The sequence below is a fragment of the Tupaia chinensis genome, unplaced genomic scaffold (assembly GCF_000334495.1).
Source record: "Tupaia chinensis unplaced genomic scaffold, TupChi_1.0 Scaffold000211_1, whole genome shotgun sequence".
Taxonomy (NCBI): Eukaryota; Metazoa; Chordata; class Mammalia; order Scandentia; family Tupaiidae; genus Tupaia; species Tupaia belangeri.
Window position 1 is genome coordinate 3,785,016 of NW_006159686.1, and position 16,848 is coordinate 3,801,863.

Consider the following 16,848-nt stretch of genomic DNA (forward strand, 5'->3'; position numbering starts at 1 on the left):
GTGGAACATATATAGCAGATCACACTGAAAACCATGGGTCCTCTAACGAGATACACACATTACACAACCAGAAAAAGCATAGAGAAGCACAATGTTATAACAGCATGCTTTGTTTATAATACCTGGTATTTACCAGGGAACCAGAGTCCAATTCAGAAAAGTGGAAAGTAATGGGTCACATTTTTTATTTTCACCTGCTAGACAAAATTGGTTCCCACTGTGAGCTGCCCTGAAACCACTCGGAAGTGCACAATGGCCGCGTAGAGTGGGTTTGGACCCCAATTATGTTTTGCAGTGAAGATTATATCCACCTGCCTGAGAAGGGTCTGAGGCTGGGCACCAATGGCTAAGACAATGAGTTTAAAACTTGGAGACAACACCTGCTCCTTAGACATGTGTGATGGAGAAGCAGTACTGAAAATTGTCTGCCATGGGAAGACACATGTGACCACCGCCAGAGCATGGATCTGTCGTCTGATACTCAGTGTTTGATAGCCACGTCCTTTCTCCTGGGTTGGATCTTTTCTTTGTTACTTAAATCTCCACTCTCCACTCCTGCCTTTCATAGCTTTACCATTTGCTTAAACCCACAGTGCCTAGAATACCACTTGTGATGAAGGGTGGGTAACGGGTTTGTTCTTAGAATCCACATTGCATTTACATAGATGCCCTTGCTCAAAGTCCAAAATAAGGCTCTTGCTGGAAGCTACAGACAGGGTGACACTGGGTGGCCTGTGCTAAGAGGAAGCACTCTAGACCATCCACCTGCCAGTCCTGGGATATCCTGGCATCTGAACTGGTGGCTATGGGAAAATTCACTGCCCCAGAGCAACTGAGGTGAGACAGGGTTTGACACACATGTACAGATTGGTCCCCAGTAGAGTGGCACCAACCAGAAGAATAAAACGAGAGTGCTGAGTGCCTGGAGGGGTGTGCTTATCAATGGCAGTTGTGTGCTCTTTGTCAGCCTGCAGTGTTCACGGGAGGGGAGAGTGCTTAGACTATGTGGAAATATACATGGATACAGTGAGGAGCCTGAAGTGATTATGGTGGTGGGGGAGCACCCTCTTCAAGGAAGCCTCTCTAAGCGAAGTAACTACATCCTGTGGGCAGTGTCCACACTTGCCCTGTGTGTCATTTCATTCAGTGAATGGGCTTCCTAGAGAAGAGGTAAGAGAAAAATGTCAGACTACGCCGGTCCAACCTTACTGTGGAAAACAGGGAATTTCATGTGCTCTTTTGGCCAAAGGAAGAGAAGTGTCAGGTCAAAAGAGATTTATGCCATCCCAAAGAAGAAATACTTCAAATGGGTAGAAAATTCAGCATTCCATAGACCCAAATTCCAAAGCAGCTTCCATCTCTCCATAAAGGGCTTTATCCCCATGGGCAGAGGAAGTAAAAAACGTTTCTTCCTCTCGGTTTCTGCAGTAAGTTTCTAGAGAGATTTTGATCCTTAATGTAAAATCACAATGTTTCACCTGGACAACTGAACAAGAGCAGCAATTAAACCCAAAGACATTTGAAGGCATCTCATAGAGTATGAAGATTGTCCGGTACCATGAGTTGATAACATTATTGCTTTCTTGGACTGGGAAGAGAATTTCCCTAATGGACTAGAATCGTTATTTCCCATCTGGAAAGTGACAAGGTCCTGCTCAACTTAACCCATAGAATAGTCTATAAACTCCGTAACCCAGGCAAGAATGTTTCTCTCTCTCTTTTTTTTTTTTTTTTTTTTATTTTAAACATTTCTGAAAGCAAACAACAACAAACTCTATAGCCTAACTAAATTGTATAAAACCACACAGAAATTAACAGGCATTTAGAATTTCAATACCGAAATCTTAAAATGCAGTGTTTGCACTTTGCACACACACATTCTAAATAAAGATTAATTCCTCCACAGATACCATTTCAAACTTTCTTTTTTCCTTGTTCTTGGAAACAGTTCTTACTAAACTGTATACATTCACACGGAGATGGGGGGGAAAGCTGCAGGGTGCCTAGTCTTTGATGCTCCAAGGAGAAGAGGAGGTTGTCAGTGGAAAACGTTTGCCCAAAGTGCTGAGAAACAATGCTGACGGCAATGCTGATGGGATGAGTCTGTACACCTGGGAGAGCACCTTTCTGCATTCTCTGCCGACAGTGTAGAGGCAGGAAAGCCTGCTACTCAGTAGCCTCAGTTTTTCAAAGCCAACTCCCATATTTATACCCAGCTACATAAATGATTTTGTGGGGTCCAGAAAAGACCAGGCTTGGCATGGATTTATTAGGACATGCCAAGTTATTGTCAAAGAGACATCCCAGCACAGCTAAAAACAAGAGGCGGCATCTGTCAAAGGTCATCAATGACAGGGGCAGTTTCAAGAAATGCACACTCACCAACAGAGAGCCCGTGGGGGACCTAGCCAAGGTACCCCCCAGGCGATCAGCTAAAACATCTACAATGGCCTTCCAAGCAGAGATCTGAACCGTTCTGGGTTTTTCTCTTATCTATAGAGCTCTGCCTGTTCTAGGCCCTGAGCACTCCAAGTCCCCACCTGAGACCCATGTGCAGAACCATGTCATTGAGAAGTCAAAAAGGGGGACAGAGGCCAAAGGTTATCAAACACTCACTTCAGCATTTCAGCACTGAGTTTCAGATGGTTTGACCCTGGACGAAGAAGTGAAAATCATGAATCCTCTTTCTGAGACATCTGGATAGAAGTTTTCCCCAGCCTGCTAGAAGGACAAATGAGAAGTTTTTTAAAAAGTATACATTGTTTGCAACTTGTCAGAGGACATCTTCTTTTCTTGTCCATCTGTTCCTGCGTGAAGAGGGTTAAAGTCTTTGACTGAAAAGAAAAACGTACCTATAAATACAGCCAATCACACAAATGCATAAATCAAAAAAGGAAATATATAGATATAATAATAAAACAAGGGAAGAATGTTTAACTGTTTATTTTCACATTAAAAATGATGGGTTACCCTGTGGTTAGAATATACCTTTATGTTGGAAAATAAAGTCACTTTACTTCTGAACCAAAAAAAAAAGAAGAAAAGAAAGATCCAAAAGTAAAGAGGAGTAAGATCGAAATGTTCCAGCAGGTTCCATCAAATATCCCAACATGAGTCATGTCCTTTCCAGACAGAATTCCTAATTTGGTGTATTCTAGAATGATAGGGCCCAGTGTTTTTCCCACTATCGGTTTAGACACTTTTGAGTGGGGTGTCTGTACATTTAAAAGCTATACTTCTGCAAACTTTTATTTTAAACTGTATTTATTCCAATACACCTCTCAGTGTTTAGCATAGTGCCTACATTACATACAAAAATATCTGTTGCCCATATTTTAGCATAACTTTCCCACCATCCGCACTGTCCCTTTACATAACAGTGATATGCACCACATTATACACAGATCATTTGAACAGAGGAGAGGGTTTCAGAGCTCATAAACTGTCTATTGTATCATTTACAGAGACTGCAATGGAAAACCGAGGCCGTTTTCTAGAAGAGTCAAGTAGCAAACGCAGCAGGGCTGATGACATACGGGATTCGGGGGAAAGCTCCCTGTGCGGTCCTCAGACTGAATGGTTCTTCTCTGACAGACTGAGATTTTCCTGTGATGTCAACATCCCAGCCTCGGAAAGACCCTTCTCCTAAACAGGGAAACAAAAATTCTGGAGCAAAATGCACAAAAGTGGACTTTCTGAAGCATCAAAATCAGCAAGGGACAGATGGCACTAGGACAGGTGGCACTAGGACAAAAATTAATCCACTTTTTTTTCTCCTGCATTAACAGAAACTTTATATTTAGAGAGTAAGAGTTAGCACAGTCTGGGAAGCTCCCGTGGCCAGCGTGCAACATGAAAGAGCTCGGAGGTGGGGATTCCTTCTCTCGGTGCACAGGGTGTATTCAGAGGTTTGCTCGATTGTCTTCTGGGATAGTACCTTCCATTTGTCTTCTCTCCTTGTTTTCTCTCAAATGCAACACGCCTGTGTGTGTTAACACCAGCTCTTTGGCAGGGCAGCTGTTTCTTGATTTCTGAATCCTGGCCACCAAAGCAGCACATCTGGAGCCTGGAGACAGCAGTTGCACCTCCTCAACTGTCCCGGGCCCTGAACTTCCCTCCAGGGGAGCATGGAGCTCACAGTCTGCTGCCCTCTCAAGAGAAATGCTTGTGTCACCCTCAAGAAGCGTCTCAGCATTTATTCTCATAAGAAAGAAAGGACTGAGTGCAGGTTGCTTGGTTCGGATTATTCATCAAGACTGATCATTTGGATTCCTTCCTCATAAACTCCTGGGAAATCTGGCAGATGCATGGCCCCCAGGACATTTGATCAGAAGGCTTAATAGTTTGTGCCATTTTCTCCCATTTTAGTTTAGATATTCCAAGGCATAGTGCCCAATAGTTTTACAATAACAAGTTGGAAAACAAGATGATACAACCCATGGTGTATAATCTGCAGGAAATGTTTAGAACAGAAAATGATGAAATTCTGTTACGCTGAATAGTGTCCATGTCAAATCTGAGAACAACTGACAGTCACTGTAGAATCTCACTCAGCAGCTAATTCTGGCTCTTCGGTATTCACGTGCACACACACACACACACACACACACGCACACGTGGATATTTGTAGGAGTATGTATATACGTTCATATACATATGCATGTATGTCATATGGTAAAGGGACTCTTCCCCCATGACCTTTCATTTGATTTCTGTTTTGAATGACTTGAGTTTTAACACAAAAAAAGCAAACGAACAAAGGTGACTGTACAGAGGCCGTAACACTCTGGGGGACTCTAGTTATGCACGAGAAGCATCTTTAAGACTGTGGTCAGTCACCAGCTCTGTGGAGACACCCTGGCCCAGTTGAACATGCCCCAGTTTGCCCCCTGCACCCAGCTAAGCCTACCTGTCACAGGGAATGCTCTGGTATCAATGCTTCTTAATAGAACCCTCTACTGCACAGCAAGGCTAATTTCCTTTGTTCCCTCCAAAATGTACCCCTACCCAAAGTCTCATGTTAGCAGCAGGAGCCAACCTACTATGTATGTGAGAGAGATTCTCCCTGTTTCATCGAGGTTCCTCATTTTCAGACATGAATTCCTGTTATTTTTAGAAGGTTGAAGATCCAAAGGGAGAGAGAACTGGAAATGTCCCCTTAGAAGGAGCCAGACTCAGCTGGATGGTTGCATCAATTAGTGCATGAGCTTTCCTTTGGTCCTGCACGGTTGGTTTGGGGATACCTCTGCATCAAACTCTTTGAAGCTTTTGGCTAACTGAGAAGGTCTTCCTGTAACGTGTCAGCTATCTCCTTGCAAACTCCTTCTCCAATGAATGCCTGGGTCTCCTGGCTTCCTTCTCCAGTCAAACTGAAAGATCCATGGAACTTCATTAGCTTCCATTCCTAAGACCCAGTTTGAACACTTACAGCACCAACTGAACACTGGCTTCTGGCACTCAGGTCTATGTCCCCCATGACTTTAGCACCATTCACAGATACATGGCAGTCTTGTGGGCAAGCCATACAGGAAGAACTTTTTTTGGCTGCCATTTCACAGCTAGAGGAGCCTGGGTTTTCATGTTCCCATCCACAGGAATCTATACTAAGAAAACAGGTGAACACCTCTCTTTGAATATAGCTCAGTCATTGGCCTTTTGGAGTCAGAGAGCTGCTTCCAGTGACCTTTCATAGGTCCTTCCCACTTTGGGTCTTTAAGATTCAATCTCTCAGGGATGCACATGGAAAACTGAAATGCATAATAAAGCATAGTAGCCCACATCTGTTTTCCCAACCATATCACTCTAATAAGTGAAAAGGCCACATTTTGTAATCTGAAATTCTTGCTTTGCTTGAGACCATTCACATTGTTCTTGAAATAATATTTTTGTTTACAAATTATGCAGGAATCATTTTTTTTTTTGCTTTTTGTTTGTTGTTTTGTCTCTCATCACTTCTTTTTAATAGCTGTGGGGTTTTTTTATAACGGCTATTTCTTAAGCTATGAAACAGTCATTAATTTTTATGAACTTTTGGGGGGCGAATTGCTTCTCTCCATCAGTGCACACCCTGAGAGGGTCTCACCTGTGCAGAGTCGTAATTGAGAACTGTGAGGGAGGGGTAATTGTACACACAGGTTCCTAAATATTGCTAAGTTGACACACCATTCTATTACTGTTTTCATAATGTTTTGTTCTGGAAAATGGCCAGTTTAATCTATAACTCATTTCCTAGGCAATTTCTTCCCTGCATAGATCAATTCTATTTTTAGATTTCAGTTTGCATAATAAACCATGTCGACTCTAAAACACTTGCATAAATACAGCTAGGGTGGGGTCTTCGGCCCTCAGAAATGCACTCCAGGAGTTCCCCATAAATTTTCAGCAGGCAGAAGATAAAAATAAACACTTGTTATGGACAATGTTTTAAGCTTCATATAGAAAATTGTAAAGAGATGGCCCTCCCTCACAGAATATTAATATTTTAAGTAAAACCCCTCGTCCCAGTCTTACAGAAGAAAGTTCAATAACAAAAAGAAGTAAAACAAACTGAGAATAAGCTTCTTAGATACTGTCTTTAAACAATGAAGTGCAGAAAACTGGGAAAATCTGGCATCCTAAACAGAGATCCAAGAAATAACACGACATGGCAAATCCCAGGGAATGAAACTCATGTGTAAATCAAACAGATCTCAAAGGAAAGACCGAAATTTCTTCTCTTCTTGTTTCAAAAAGAATTCCAGAGGTTAAATGAACAGATGCAGCTGTAAATGTATATAAAAATAATGAGCGGCGCTCGTAACAAACAAGGATAGCTACATTCAGTCATCTTTCACGTATGTCTAAACTCAGGCCAGGGGCAATAAGTGTCCACTGTGCTTTAAAAGGTCTAGGAATAGAAAAATCAACACCCAAATCTTTCCTAATTCCGCATGGCCATTTTTCACGAGATGACTAACAATGTCCGTGGGGTCAGGTCGATTATATTTGCACTGAGCTAGCAAATCAGGCAGTAGATAACACTGTTGTCTTAGGATTTCTGAAGTCCCTAGATGTGGTTGTTTAAGAGGCATTTCTGGATTAACCCCCACCTGCTATAGCTCTCCAGAATTTTGGTACCTCCTAGAAAGGGATCCCACCAGACCTCCACAAATTATACGCTGTTAAATCATCCCCTATTGCTGATCAAACTCACTGCTCCACCGTTCAAAAAACAGAAGGCATAAAGGTGAATACAAACATAAGAAAGGCGTTTACATCTGGTCTTGCAGTCTTTCCATATAGTCTCTAAAGTCCTGGGAGTGCCCCAGTCCCATATCTTGGCAGACCCACTTGATGTTATCATCACTGTCAAACAGGATGGAGTTGGTGTATGGGCCTCCGTCCTCTGGAAGGATGGTGGTGTAGGAAGTAAACTTGACTCTCTTCCGCTTTGGGCCCACAGAATTTATAGGTTCATTTTTTATTTCTTTTTCGTAGACATAGTCAGAAGGTCTGAGTAGCTGACTGTGAAAAGTCTTCTGGGAGCTGCCATTCAGAAGGAAGTTCCTCTCCTCGAACTGCAGCCCCCTGTCTATCATGGTGGTGCACTCCTCTGAGGGGAGTGTAATGTCAACAGGGTTCTCCAAAAGCTCCACCTCATTCCCCAGCCAGACCCAGTCATGGGAATGGGGGATGTTGCCTTGCTCGCTCACGGCAAACCTCTTGTGTCTGTATTTCCAAGCAAACGCCACACAGTTGATTAAGAAGACCAGAATGGCCAGGCAGAAGACACAGAGCAGGGCATACATGCCAATCTCCAAGTCCGTTAACCCCCTAGAGGTCATTGTAAGGTCACTAGGATTATTGGGTTCTGGTAACTTCCCCTGAGTAGGGAAGCTTGTGAAGGTGTCTGGACCACCGCTTTTGAGTAGCTTCTTACCCTTTCCTTCCATGGGAGACTGCGGGGTTGTGCTTCTGTTGGTGCTTTCCTCTTGGCCAACAGAAGCGCCATGTTGGAACCACTCCTGAACAGCCCTCTCCTGGTTTCCTTCACGCTCTATGGAATTGCTCAGGTGGTCTTTATATTCCCGATTGATGCCCTCAATGTCGTTGGTGCCTCCTTGATGCTCATCAATACCTGGCTCAAATTTGACCTTGACATTTCCTTTACCCACAGCAAGAACACTCTTCCTCTTGGTCTTCTGGCAAGGTTCACTAATCATCATCTCTAACTTCATCAAGGGCCCTTGGCCTTCACCTTCTGCAACCACCACTGGCCATTTGGACTCAAGGTTTGCCTGGACAGACACCACCATTTCATCCAACGATGAGACTGTAACCGAAAAATCCTTAGGATCGTAAATGTCTAAAGGTGTCACCGAACCATCACTGAACAAAATCCAAGAACTGACTATTGCTTCCTAAGGAAAATGAAACCAAAGCATTATGTTATAGTCAGATTTCTTCAAATTTGTAAACTAAATACAAGTTCCTATATCCTTTAAATGTACAGAGAAAAATTAAGTTCTATGTCTTATAACCTTGAACAGTTCTTGTCATGTCTTTAACTTGTGTCAATAATGTGCTATGGCCTTACTGATATGAACAAATACTATACTTCAACATATTATACAAATAATATACTTCAATAGATGCATTAAGGTATAAATTAATGTAGTGCATGCACACAACGCAATTTGACTTTGACCTTTGCAAAAACATTTGAAAGATTGGGCAATTTAGTTGAATCAATTTCAGTTGCAACTAATCAAACTACTACTCAAGATGCATCACTTTGAACATTCATTATTAGGAAGCCAGTGCCAGTGAAGCAGGACACAAACTGACTAAAAGTACTGGTAAAGGATGCATTTTAGGCTGGCTTGCTTGAAAGAAACCCTGGCATCTCTATAAACTATCTACAGACGTTTAAAAATGGAGGAGAGTTTTAGAATTCACAATAATTCTAGCAGACAGTAGCAGTTTGGTGCCCATTAGCCACACTTTTTCAAATAGCTAAGGTGGAATTTCCAAGTATCAAAAATGACATGCTTTGGCAAAAGTGAAGACATGGTCCTTTGGTCATGGTCTGGCACCAGACTGTGCCTAGCACAGGTGACCCTGACAGAAGGCAAATGGCATATGGACAAGTGGTCAGTGAATGAAAGAGCATGAAAGGAAGACATATATAAGCCACTGAGTACCATTCCCAGACAGGACAGCCTGGACACACAACAGGAATGCGCTCCAAGAATCACCAGTCCTAGCTGAGTGCCCCCACAGATCTCCCCTGCAGGATTCAGCAACTGAGAGAAGTTGTCTCCACTGACCGGGGACCCAGGGCCCTGGGGACTCTCACCTGTTGTGGGGATTGAAGAACATCTTGAGCAGTCACCGTGGAGACAATGGCCCTCCTGTCTGCTCTGTGAGGCTGCAGGGACAGAGACATGCCAGCCACAAGCTGCACGCCCAGCTCTGCGATGGTGACTCGGTCGTCCAGGACGATCACTGTCTTCTCAGCCAGGATGGAGTCAGAAAGAGGCGAGAGGACCTGGAAGGTGAGTGAGGAAGCTCGTGTCTCTGCCCCCACGTAACCACCCTAACCTCTTCACTGACATCCCACCACAGAGCAAGTGTCCCAGTTCTCCAACAAAGGAACACAAGGATGGAAGTTATGTAGGAAAATGTTATGCTATCATTCTACCTCACTTGACAACTTAAAGGGTTTCATAAAGATCATATTGGTCCATTTTATTCCGTTTGATACCTGCTATGATGATAACAACATAGTTGCTGAAAACAACTTGATTTAATTTAGGAACAATGACTAAAAATTGCCCATCTTGATAGAAGACATTCAAAAGTAACATTTTCCCAAAAATTAATACTTAGGGTTTGGAAATGGCAGTTTTGTGGTTAAATTGCTCATCTTCTGCTCATTTCCTTCTGGTGGGCAGTTAGATGTTGATTTGATGTGACCACTGTATGGGCTGCTATCATCACTGGGTAGACCAGTTAGACAAAGTGGGAAGGGCATCTGGCTGTCCTAAGGAGATATTCTTCCTGATTTTCCACCCAGGGTGCACCAGGGGTGACTGAGATGGAGAGGAGGATGTAGAAGGCAGAACTTTTATAACAGTCCTCCCAAATATTCCTTGCCCCAATCTCTGGTGCCATGAACATGATGAGGGAGCATTCTCATGATTACGGTGCTATGTGGTACGGTGGCCTTAAGACGAGGCAAGTACCCCAAGTCATGCAGGAGGGCTCAGTGCGACTACATGAGCCTTCAAATCCAAGGGAGGAGAACCAGCTTTCAGAGATTCTACCACCTTGTACTAGTGATACATGACAAGCAGAGTATCAGCTGGAGAAGACTGTCTCCACTCAATGTTTCGTTTAGCTTTCTTTTGTTAAAAATTATTTTAAAAGGTTTATATATTTTTCTCAACTCTGAAATCCAAAAGTTCATGAGTTTAGGTTATTAAAAATGGTTCTACCATTTCTCAAGGTTCTTTTCTTCACACACACAATCTCAGTGACTGACACACACGTCTATGCATGTACATGTGTGTGCACGTGTACATGTGTTTGTGTATACATGTGTGTGCACACTCCACATGCCTGCACACCTCCATCCACCTGGACATGCGTCAATCAGACTGACGCTAGGCAAAGGTAGCACGAGTGGGTGGCTTGTACCTGCACAGTGGTGATTCCTGGCTCCCGACCAACCAGCGTCCTCCCATCCTGTAACTGAGCAATTTTCGGCTCCTCCACCTTCATGAACTCAGTCACCAGGTCAGTGATGTCAAACTGCCAGTCAGGGCCCAGCATGTAGGTCAGGTGTCCCAAGTCAGGCAACTCAGCCACAAACTGGGTGAGGACCCGCACCATGGCATGCTGGTACTGCAGGGAGCATCCTCTCCCCTTCTTCTCCTCATCTTCCTCGTCATCGCTCTCCCGGGTAGGCCTGGAGCACAAACAAACCCAAACAGAATAAACCTCCTCATTGTGAAGAAGCTTTACGTGCATTTTTCCCAATTCTACGTGACTGGACAGAGTGAAATGTAGTAGGTTTTCTCCTGCCATGCAGGATTCAGCAACTGAGAGAAGTTGTCTCCACTGACCGGGGACCCAGGGCCCTGGGGACTCTCACCTGTTGTGGGGATTGAAGAACATCTTGAGCAGTCACCGTGGAGACAATGGCCCTCCTGTCTGCTCTGTGAGGCTGCAGGGACAGAGACATGCCAGCCACAAGCTGCACGCCCAGCTCTGCGATGGTGACTCGGTCGTCCAGGACGATCACTGTCTTCTCAGCCAGGATGGAGTCAGAAAGAGGCGAGAGGACCTGGAAGGTGAGTGAGGAAGCTCGTGTCTCTGCCCCCACGTAACCACCCTAACCTCTTCACTGACATCCCACCACAGAGCAAGTGTCCCAGTTCTCCAACAAAGGAACACAAGGATGGAAGTTATGTAGGAAAATGTTATGCTATCATTCAACCTCACTTGACAACTTAAAGGGTTTCATAAAGATCATATTGGTCCATTTTATTCCGTTTGATACCTGCTATGATGATAACAACATAGTTGCTGAAAACAACTTGATTTAATTTAGGAACAATGACTAAAAATTGCCCATCTTGATAGAAGACATTCAAAAGTAACATTTTCCCAAAAATTAATACTTAGGGTTTGGAAATGGCAGTTTTGTGGTTAAATTGCTCATCTTCTGCTCATTTCCTTCTGGTGGGCAGTTAGATGTTGATTTGATGTGACCACTGTATGGGCTGCTATCATCACTGGGTAGACCAGTTAGACAAAGTGGGAAGGGCATCTGGCTGTCCTAAGGAGATATTCTTCCTGATTTTCCACCCAGGGTGCACCAGGGGTGACTGAGATGGAGAGGAGGATGTAGAAGGCAGAACTTTTATAACAGTCCTCCCAAATATTCCTTGCCCCAATCTCTGGTGCCATGAACATGATGAGGGAGCATTCTCATGATTACGGTGCTATGTGGTACGGTGGCCTTAAGACGAGGCAAGTACCCCAAGTCATGCAGGAGGGCTCAGTGCGACTACATGAGCCTTCAAATCCAAGGGAGGAGAACCAGCTTTCAGAGATTCTACCACCTTGTACTAGTGATACATGACAAGCAGAGTATCAGCTGGAGAAGACTGTCTCCACTCAATGTTTCGTTTAGCTTTCTTTTGTTAAAAATTATTTTAAAAGGTTTATATATTTTTCTCAACTCTGAAATCCAAAAGTTCATGAGTTTAGGTTATTAAAAATGGTTCTACCATTTCTCAAGGTTCTTTTCTTCACACACACAATCTCAGTGACTGACACACACGTCTATGCATGTACATGTGTGTGCACGTGTACATGTGTTTGTGTATACATGTGTGTGCACACTCCACATGCCTGCACACCTCCATCCACCTGGACATGCGTCAATCAGACTGACGCTAGGCAAAGGTAGCACGAGTGGGTGGCTTGTACCTGCACAGTGGTGATTCCTGGCTCCCGACCAACCAGCGTCCTCCCATCCTGTAACTGAGCAATTTTCGGCTCCTCCACCTTCATGAACTCAGTCACCAGGTCAGTGATGTCAAACTGCCAGTCAGGGCCCAGCATGTAGGTCAGGTGTCCCAAGTCAGGCAACTCAGCCACAAACTGGGTGAGGACCCGCACCATGGCATGCTGGTACTGCAGGGAGCATCCTCTCCCCTTCTTCTCCTCATCTTCCTCGTCATCGCTCTCCCGGGTAGGCCTGGAGCACAAACAAACCCAAACAGAATAAACCTCCTCATTGTGAAGAAGCTTTACGTGCATTTTTCCCAATTCTACGTGACTGGACAGAGTGAAATGTAGTAGGTTTTCTCCTGCCAGATCTGCTCTCCCATCACTAAGCACTCAAAAAGTAACATCTTCCCAACAAATCGTATTTAGGATTTGGAAATGGTAGAACTGTGGTAAGACTTTGAGGAAATGGTGCTCATCTTCTCCTGCTCACTTCCGTCCGGTGGGCAGTTAGAAGTGGATTTCAGAGCAATAGTGACCACTGTGTGGTTGGCTAGCATCACTGGACAGGCCAGTTAGACGGAGTGGGAAGGGCATCTCATACCTGACTGATCACCCTTGGTTTGATTATTCAGCAAGTACTTCTTGGTGATTACGGTGAGTCACGGCCGCTTCACACCAATGGCAGGTGTGGCCCCTGCCCTCCTCCCACCAGAGCCACAGGAGACTCAGGCTCCAGGCAGGCAGAGGTGGAGTCTCTGGCCTCTATGTGCTGGAAACTGGTGATTTTAAGACTAGTTCCCTTGCAGGAATAACACAGGACAGGTCTGTGGAGGCATCTAAGGTTCTGAGAACAAACTGCTGTTTGGATTCCTGCCTCCACTCCTCCAGGTGGCCTCCACCAGGTGCTCCACCCCTCCTCACCTTGGACATGAAATAAAGACAGCTGCCCTGCTGCCCTCACAGGTGTGCAGGGGGATCGAGCAGGCCAAGTGAAGACACCCAGGAGTGGCTCTCTAGGAGCCGCAAAAACAGGCCATGGGCATTGACTTGGGGCGGTCGTGACCTCATCCCCCTTGTGGCCTAAGGTTCCTTCTGTCACTACAGAGGCAGTTTCCTCAATCTCATGGCTCTAAAGGCTGCCAGAAGATACCTTTCCTCCAAGTGTCCTGCCTTAATCTAAAATGACTGTTCCACAAGCAAAGCTGCCCGTTCGCTGCTAGAACACTCAAAATACGTCTCTCCTGGCATGGTCCTGGCTTCTCCCTTCCCTCCTCAGGGCTCTCACCCTCCCTCTTACCCTGGCACAAGCTCACTGCTGACCCCACCTGTCCACAATGCACCCTGGGAAGCCCTCTGTGGCTCGGCAGTTCCAGAGCAACCTCCTTAAGAACCTGCCCTGTATCCTGTGAGGGGAGGACCTTGTTTGATGCCTGCTGACTGGTCTGTGACCATCAGTGGATGCCAGCTGTGTTGGGGAAAGGAGGCAGCAACTCCAGTGTGTCCCTATGTGCCTGTCCTATGTGCTCTCTGACATCTGTCAACCTCACAGCACATGCCAGGTCACATATTTAACTCACTCAATCTACACAGAAGCTCAAGAGTGAGGTTGACTTGATATTTTTAAAAAGATATTTTCTTTAAGGTTTTTGCCATAGGACTTGTGTACTAGCTGGAGAGGGAGAGACAGGGAAATGGAAAGTGAGAAATCACCCCCCACCCCTGGGTAGATGGCCATGCCTCAATCCCCCTCCATCCTTCTCCTAGAATCTTGGGCAAGCACACACATGCACTCAGCATGAGTTTCAAACCACTGGATCCAGGACTCAAACCACGGTCAGCCACGTGGAAGTCCAGCACCATAACTGCTATGCCACCTGCTGGGCCCGAAACCCTCCTTCTTTACAGGATGCCCTTGGCCTCCCTGAAAGGTCTGAGATCAAGGCAGAAATTGATAGCAAAATAGTCACCAGCACCGTAAAAGAGCAGTTTAGGCTTCCCAAAGCAAAGGGTGACTAGCATTACAGGTTAAAAGAGATTGTTTTAGGCGGCAAAGGGATACAGCATTAAAGCACATGCAATGACACAGTGAAAAGTTATTCCCATTTTCTTTCTCAGTCCTCGAACACATCACAGGTGAGGTCTCTGTTCAGGGCTAGGGTGTCTTTAATACTTCCCTGGGGCTTGCTAGTCCCCCTTTGTAACTAAAGACGAGCACACACAACAGTATCTGCTCAGAATTTAATGCCATTGTTTTGTTCTCTTTGTATTAATTTTTAGGCTAAATTAATTCCATGATAATAGTCATCCATTTGTGCTAGTGATGTGATGTTTCCCTTAAATAAATTAGTAAAATTGAAAGAAGATTATTAAGTATATTACATGTTTCATTAAAAAGTGGTGGTATCGGGCCAGCCTGAGGCATGGTGGTTAAGGTAGCTGGATCCCACATGGCTAATGCACAGTTCAAACCCCAGACCCCGTGGCTTGGGAAATACACCAGGCACGTGTGCATGCATGTCCAAAATCCCGAGAGGAGGGAGAGATGGAGAAGAGCAGATGGCATGGCCATCCCCATGGCAGAGGTGCATTATCTCTCTCTCACTTACTCTCTCTTTCTCTCTCTCTGGTGAGTGTATGTGTCTTCAGGCAAACTTTTTTTTAAAAAGTGGCAGTATCATAAAAATTGTCAGTGAATATACAACTAGAAATGCTATATTAATTAAGTAAAACAATTCAGTTATTTTGGAAAATATTATTTTTCATTTTTATCACATTTAATTTAGAAATAATTGCAGGGACCAGCAGTTAGCATAATGACTGTGTCACTGGACTCCCATGTAGTCGACCACGGTTCGCGTCCCGGACCCGGTGGCTTAAAACTCACGCCAGGCGCATGTGCGTGCATGCCCAAGATCCCGAGAGGAGAATGGAGGAAAAGGGATTGCGGCGTGGCCATCCCCTCTGGGGGGTGATTTCTCGCTTTCTGTCTCTCTGTCTCTCTCTGTCTGGCGAGCGCACGCGCCCTATAGCAAAAACCTCTAAAAAAAAAAAAAAAAGAAGAAATAATTGCAAATTCTTTTAAATTTAAAAAAAAATAAAAAAGATAGGGAATCAAAAACATTTTTAACCCAGCTCCCCAAAGTTAGCATCTTTGTAACAACAGGACAACATTGGAAGCAGGAAATTGGCATTGTTACATGCAGAATTCAGACAGCCTTATTCCGGCATCCACAATCTTAAACCATGTATGATGCTTCACGGCTGATGACTGGCATTTACGAGCAGGAACTGAGAATGACGATGGTGGAACGGGATAGAATATACAGTATCCTGAATGCCAGATCTCACAGGAGGCATATCTCAAGTATTACTTACTTTACTGAATCCTAGCAACTACGTAATGAGGTAGTTACTGTTCTTATTACCATTATTATCTTCACTATAATTTCCTCATGTCAAAATGTACCCAAGTCACAGAGATCAAAATATTGGAGGGCATAAAAACAGTGAAAATAGTTATGGATGCTGAAGACAGTGTGGAACGGGGGGAGGGAAGGGAAGCGGCTAGAGAAGAAGAGCAAAAGAATAGAGAGGCATGACCTTAGTGGGGAGAGAAATGGTTTATTACCTGTGGATAATAACATGCATAGTATTCTCAGCTGGAATACTGAGAAGTATTTCATGTTGGGTAAATGCTCTTTACAAGCCAAATGATATATAGTGATTGAATGTTTAAAAAAATCATGAGAATAAATAATAATAATAATAATCTGAAAACACTGATGAAAAGCTATTTGATGATGATGATGTGGATAGTAATGTCTTTGTCTTGACTGATACGCATGGTAACCGTGCAGAGAAACGTAATGTAATATACTGTAAAGATATATGTGATTAAATTTAATATTAAAACTAATGATAATAATAAATAATTTTTTTAAATGTTCCCAAGTCAGATCCCTCTGAACCCCAAGCCCAGATGCTGTTAGCCAGTGTGGGTGTGGCTTCCTCGAGGCTAGCACCCTTGAAGGTCAATTGGTCATCCCACCAAGTTTTGGGCCCCAGGAGCATCAAATGCAGTTCTCTCTGTGCCCTCACCTTCTGTTGGTGGCCACTGGGATCCTCCAGCCTTTGATCTGGCTCAGCTCCGTGTCCGAGATCTCAATCTGCAGAGGGAGCCTGGGCGCCCAGACGGTGACCTCTAACTGGGAGGTGAAGTGTTGGTGGGTGAAGTTCACGATCGTGTCCACTTTGCTCTTCATTTCCTTCCCATTCACGAAGATGGAATCACAGTTGTTGGAAACCTTTGGGGAGGAGGCAGAACCTTGAGATGCATCAGCAGGA

The 16,848-nt window shown here is 44.4% G+C and overlaps 1 protein-coding gene across 1 annotated transcript; it reads right to left on the reverse strand.

The window, feature by feature from the left end:
* Nucleotides 1–2,975: 2,975 nt before the first annotated feature.
* Nucleotides 2,976–16,805, reverse strand: LOC102470955 (transmembrane protein 132B). The gene is made up of 4 exons (XM_006147349.3): nt 16,603–16,805; nt 12,481–12,751; nt 11,138–11,329; nt 2,976–8,399 (listed from the first exon to the last, which is right to left on the reverse strand). The coding sequence occupies exons 1-4, from the start codon at nt 16,764–16,766 to the stop codon at nt 7,251–7,253; spliced, it is 1,776 nt and encodes a 591-aa protein (XP_006147411.1). The 5' UTR covers nt 16,767–16,805; the 3' UTR covers nt 2,976–7,250.
* Between the last annotated feature and the right edge of the window lie 43 nt (nt 16,806–16,848).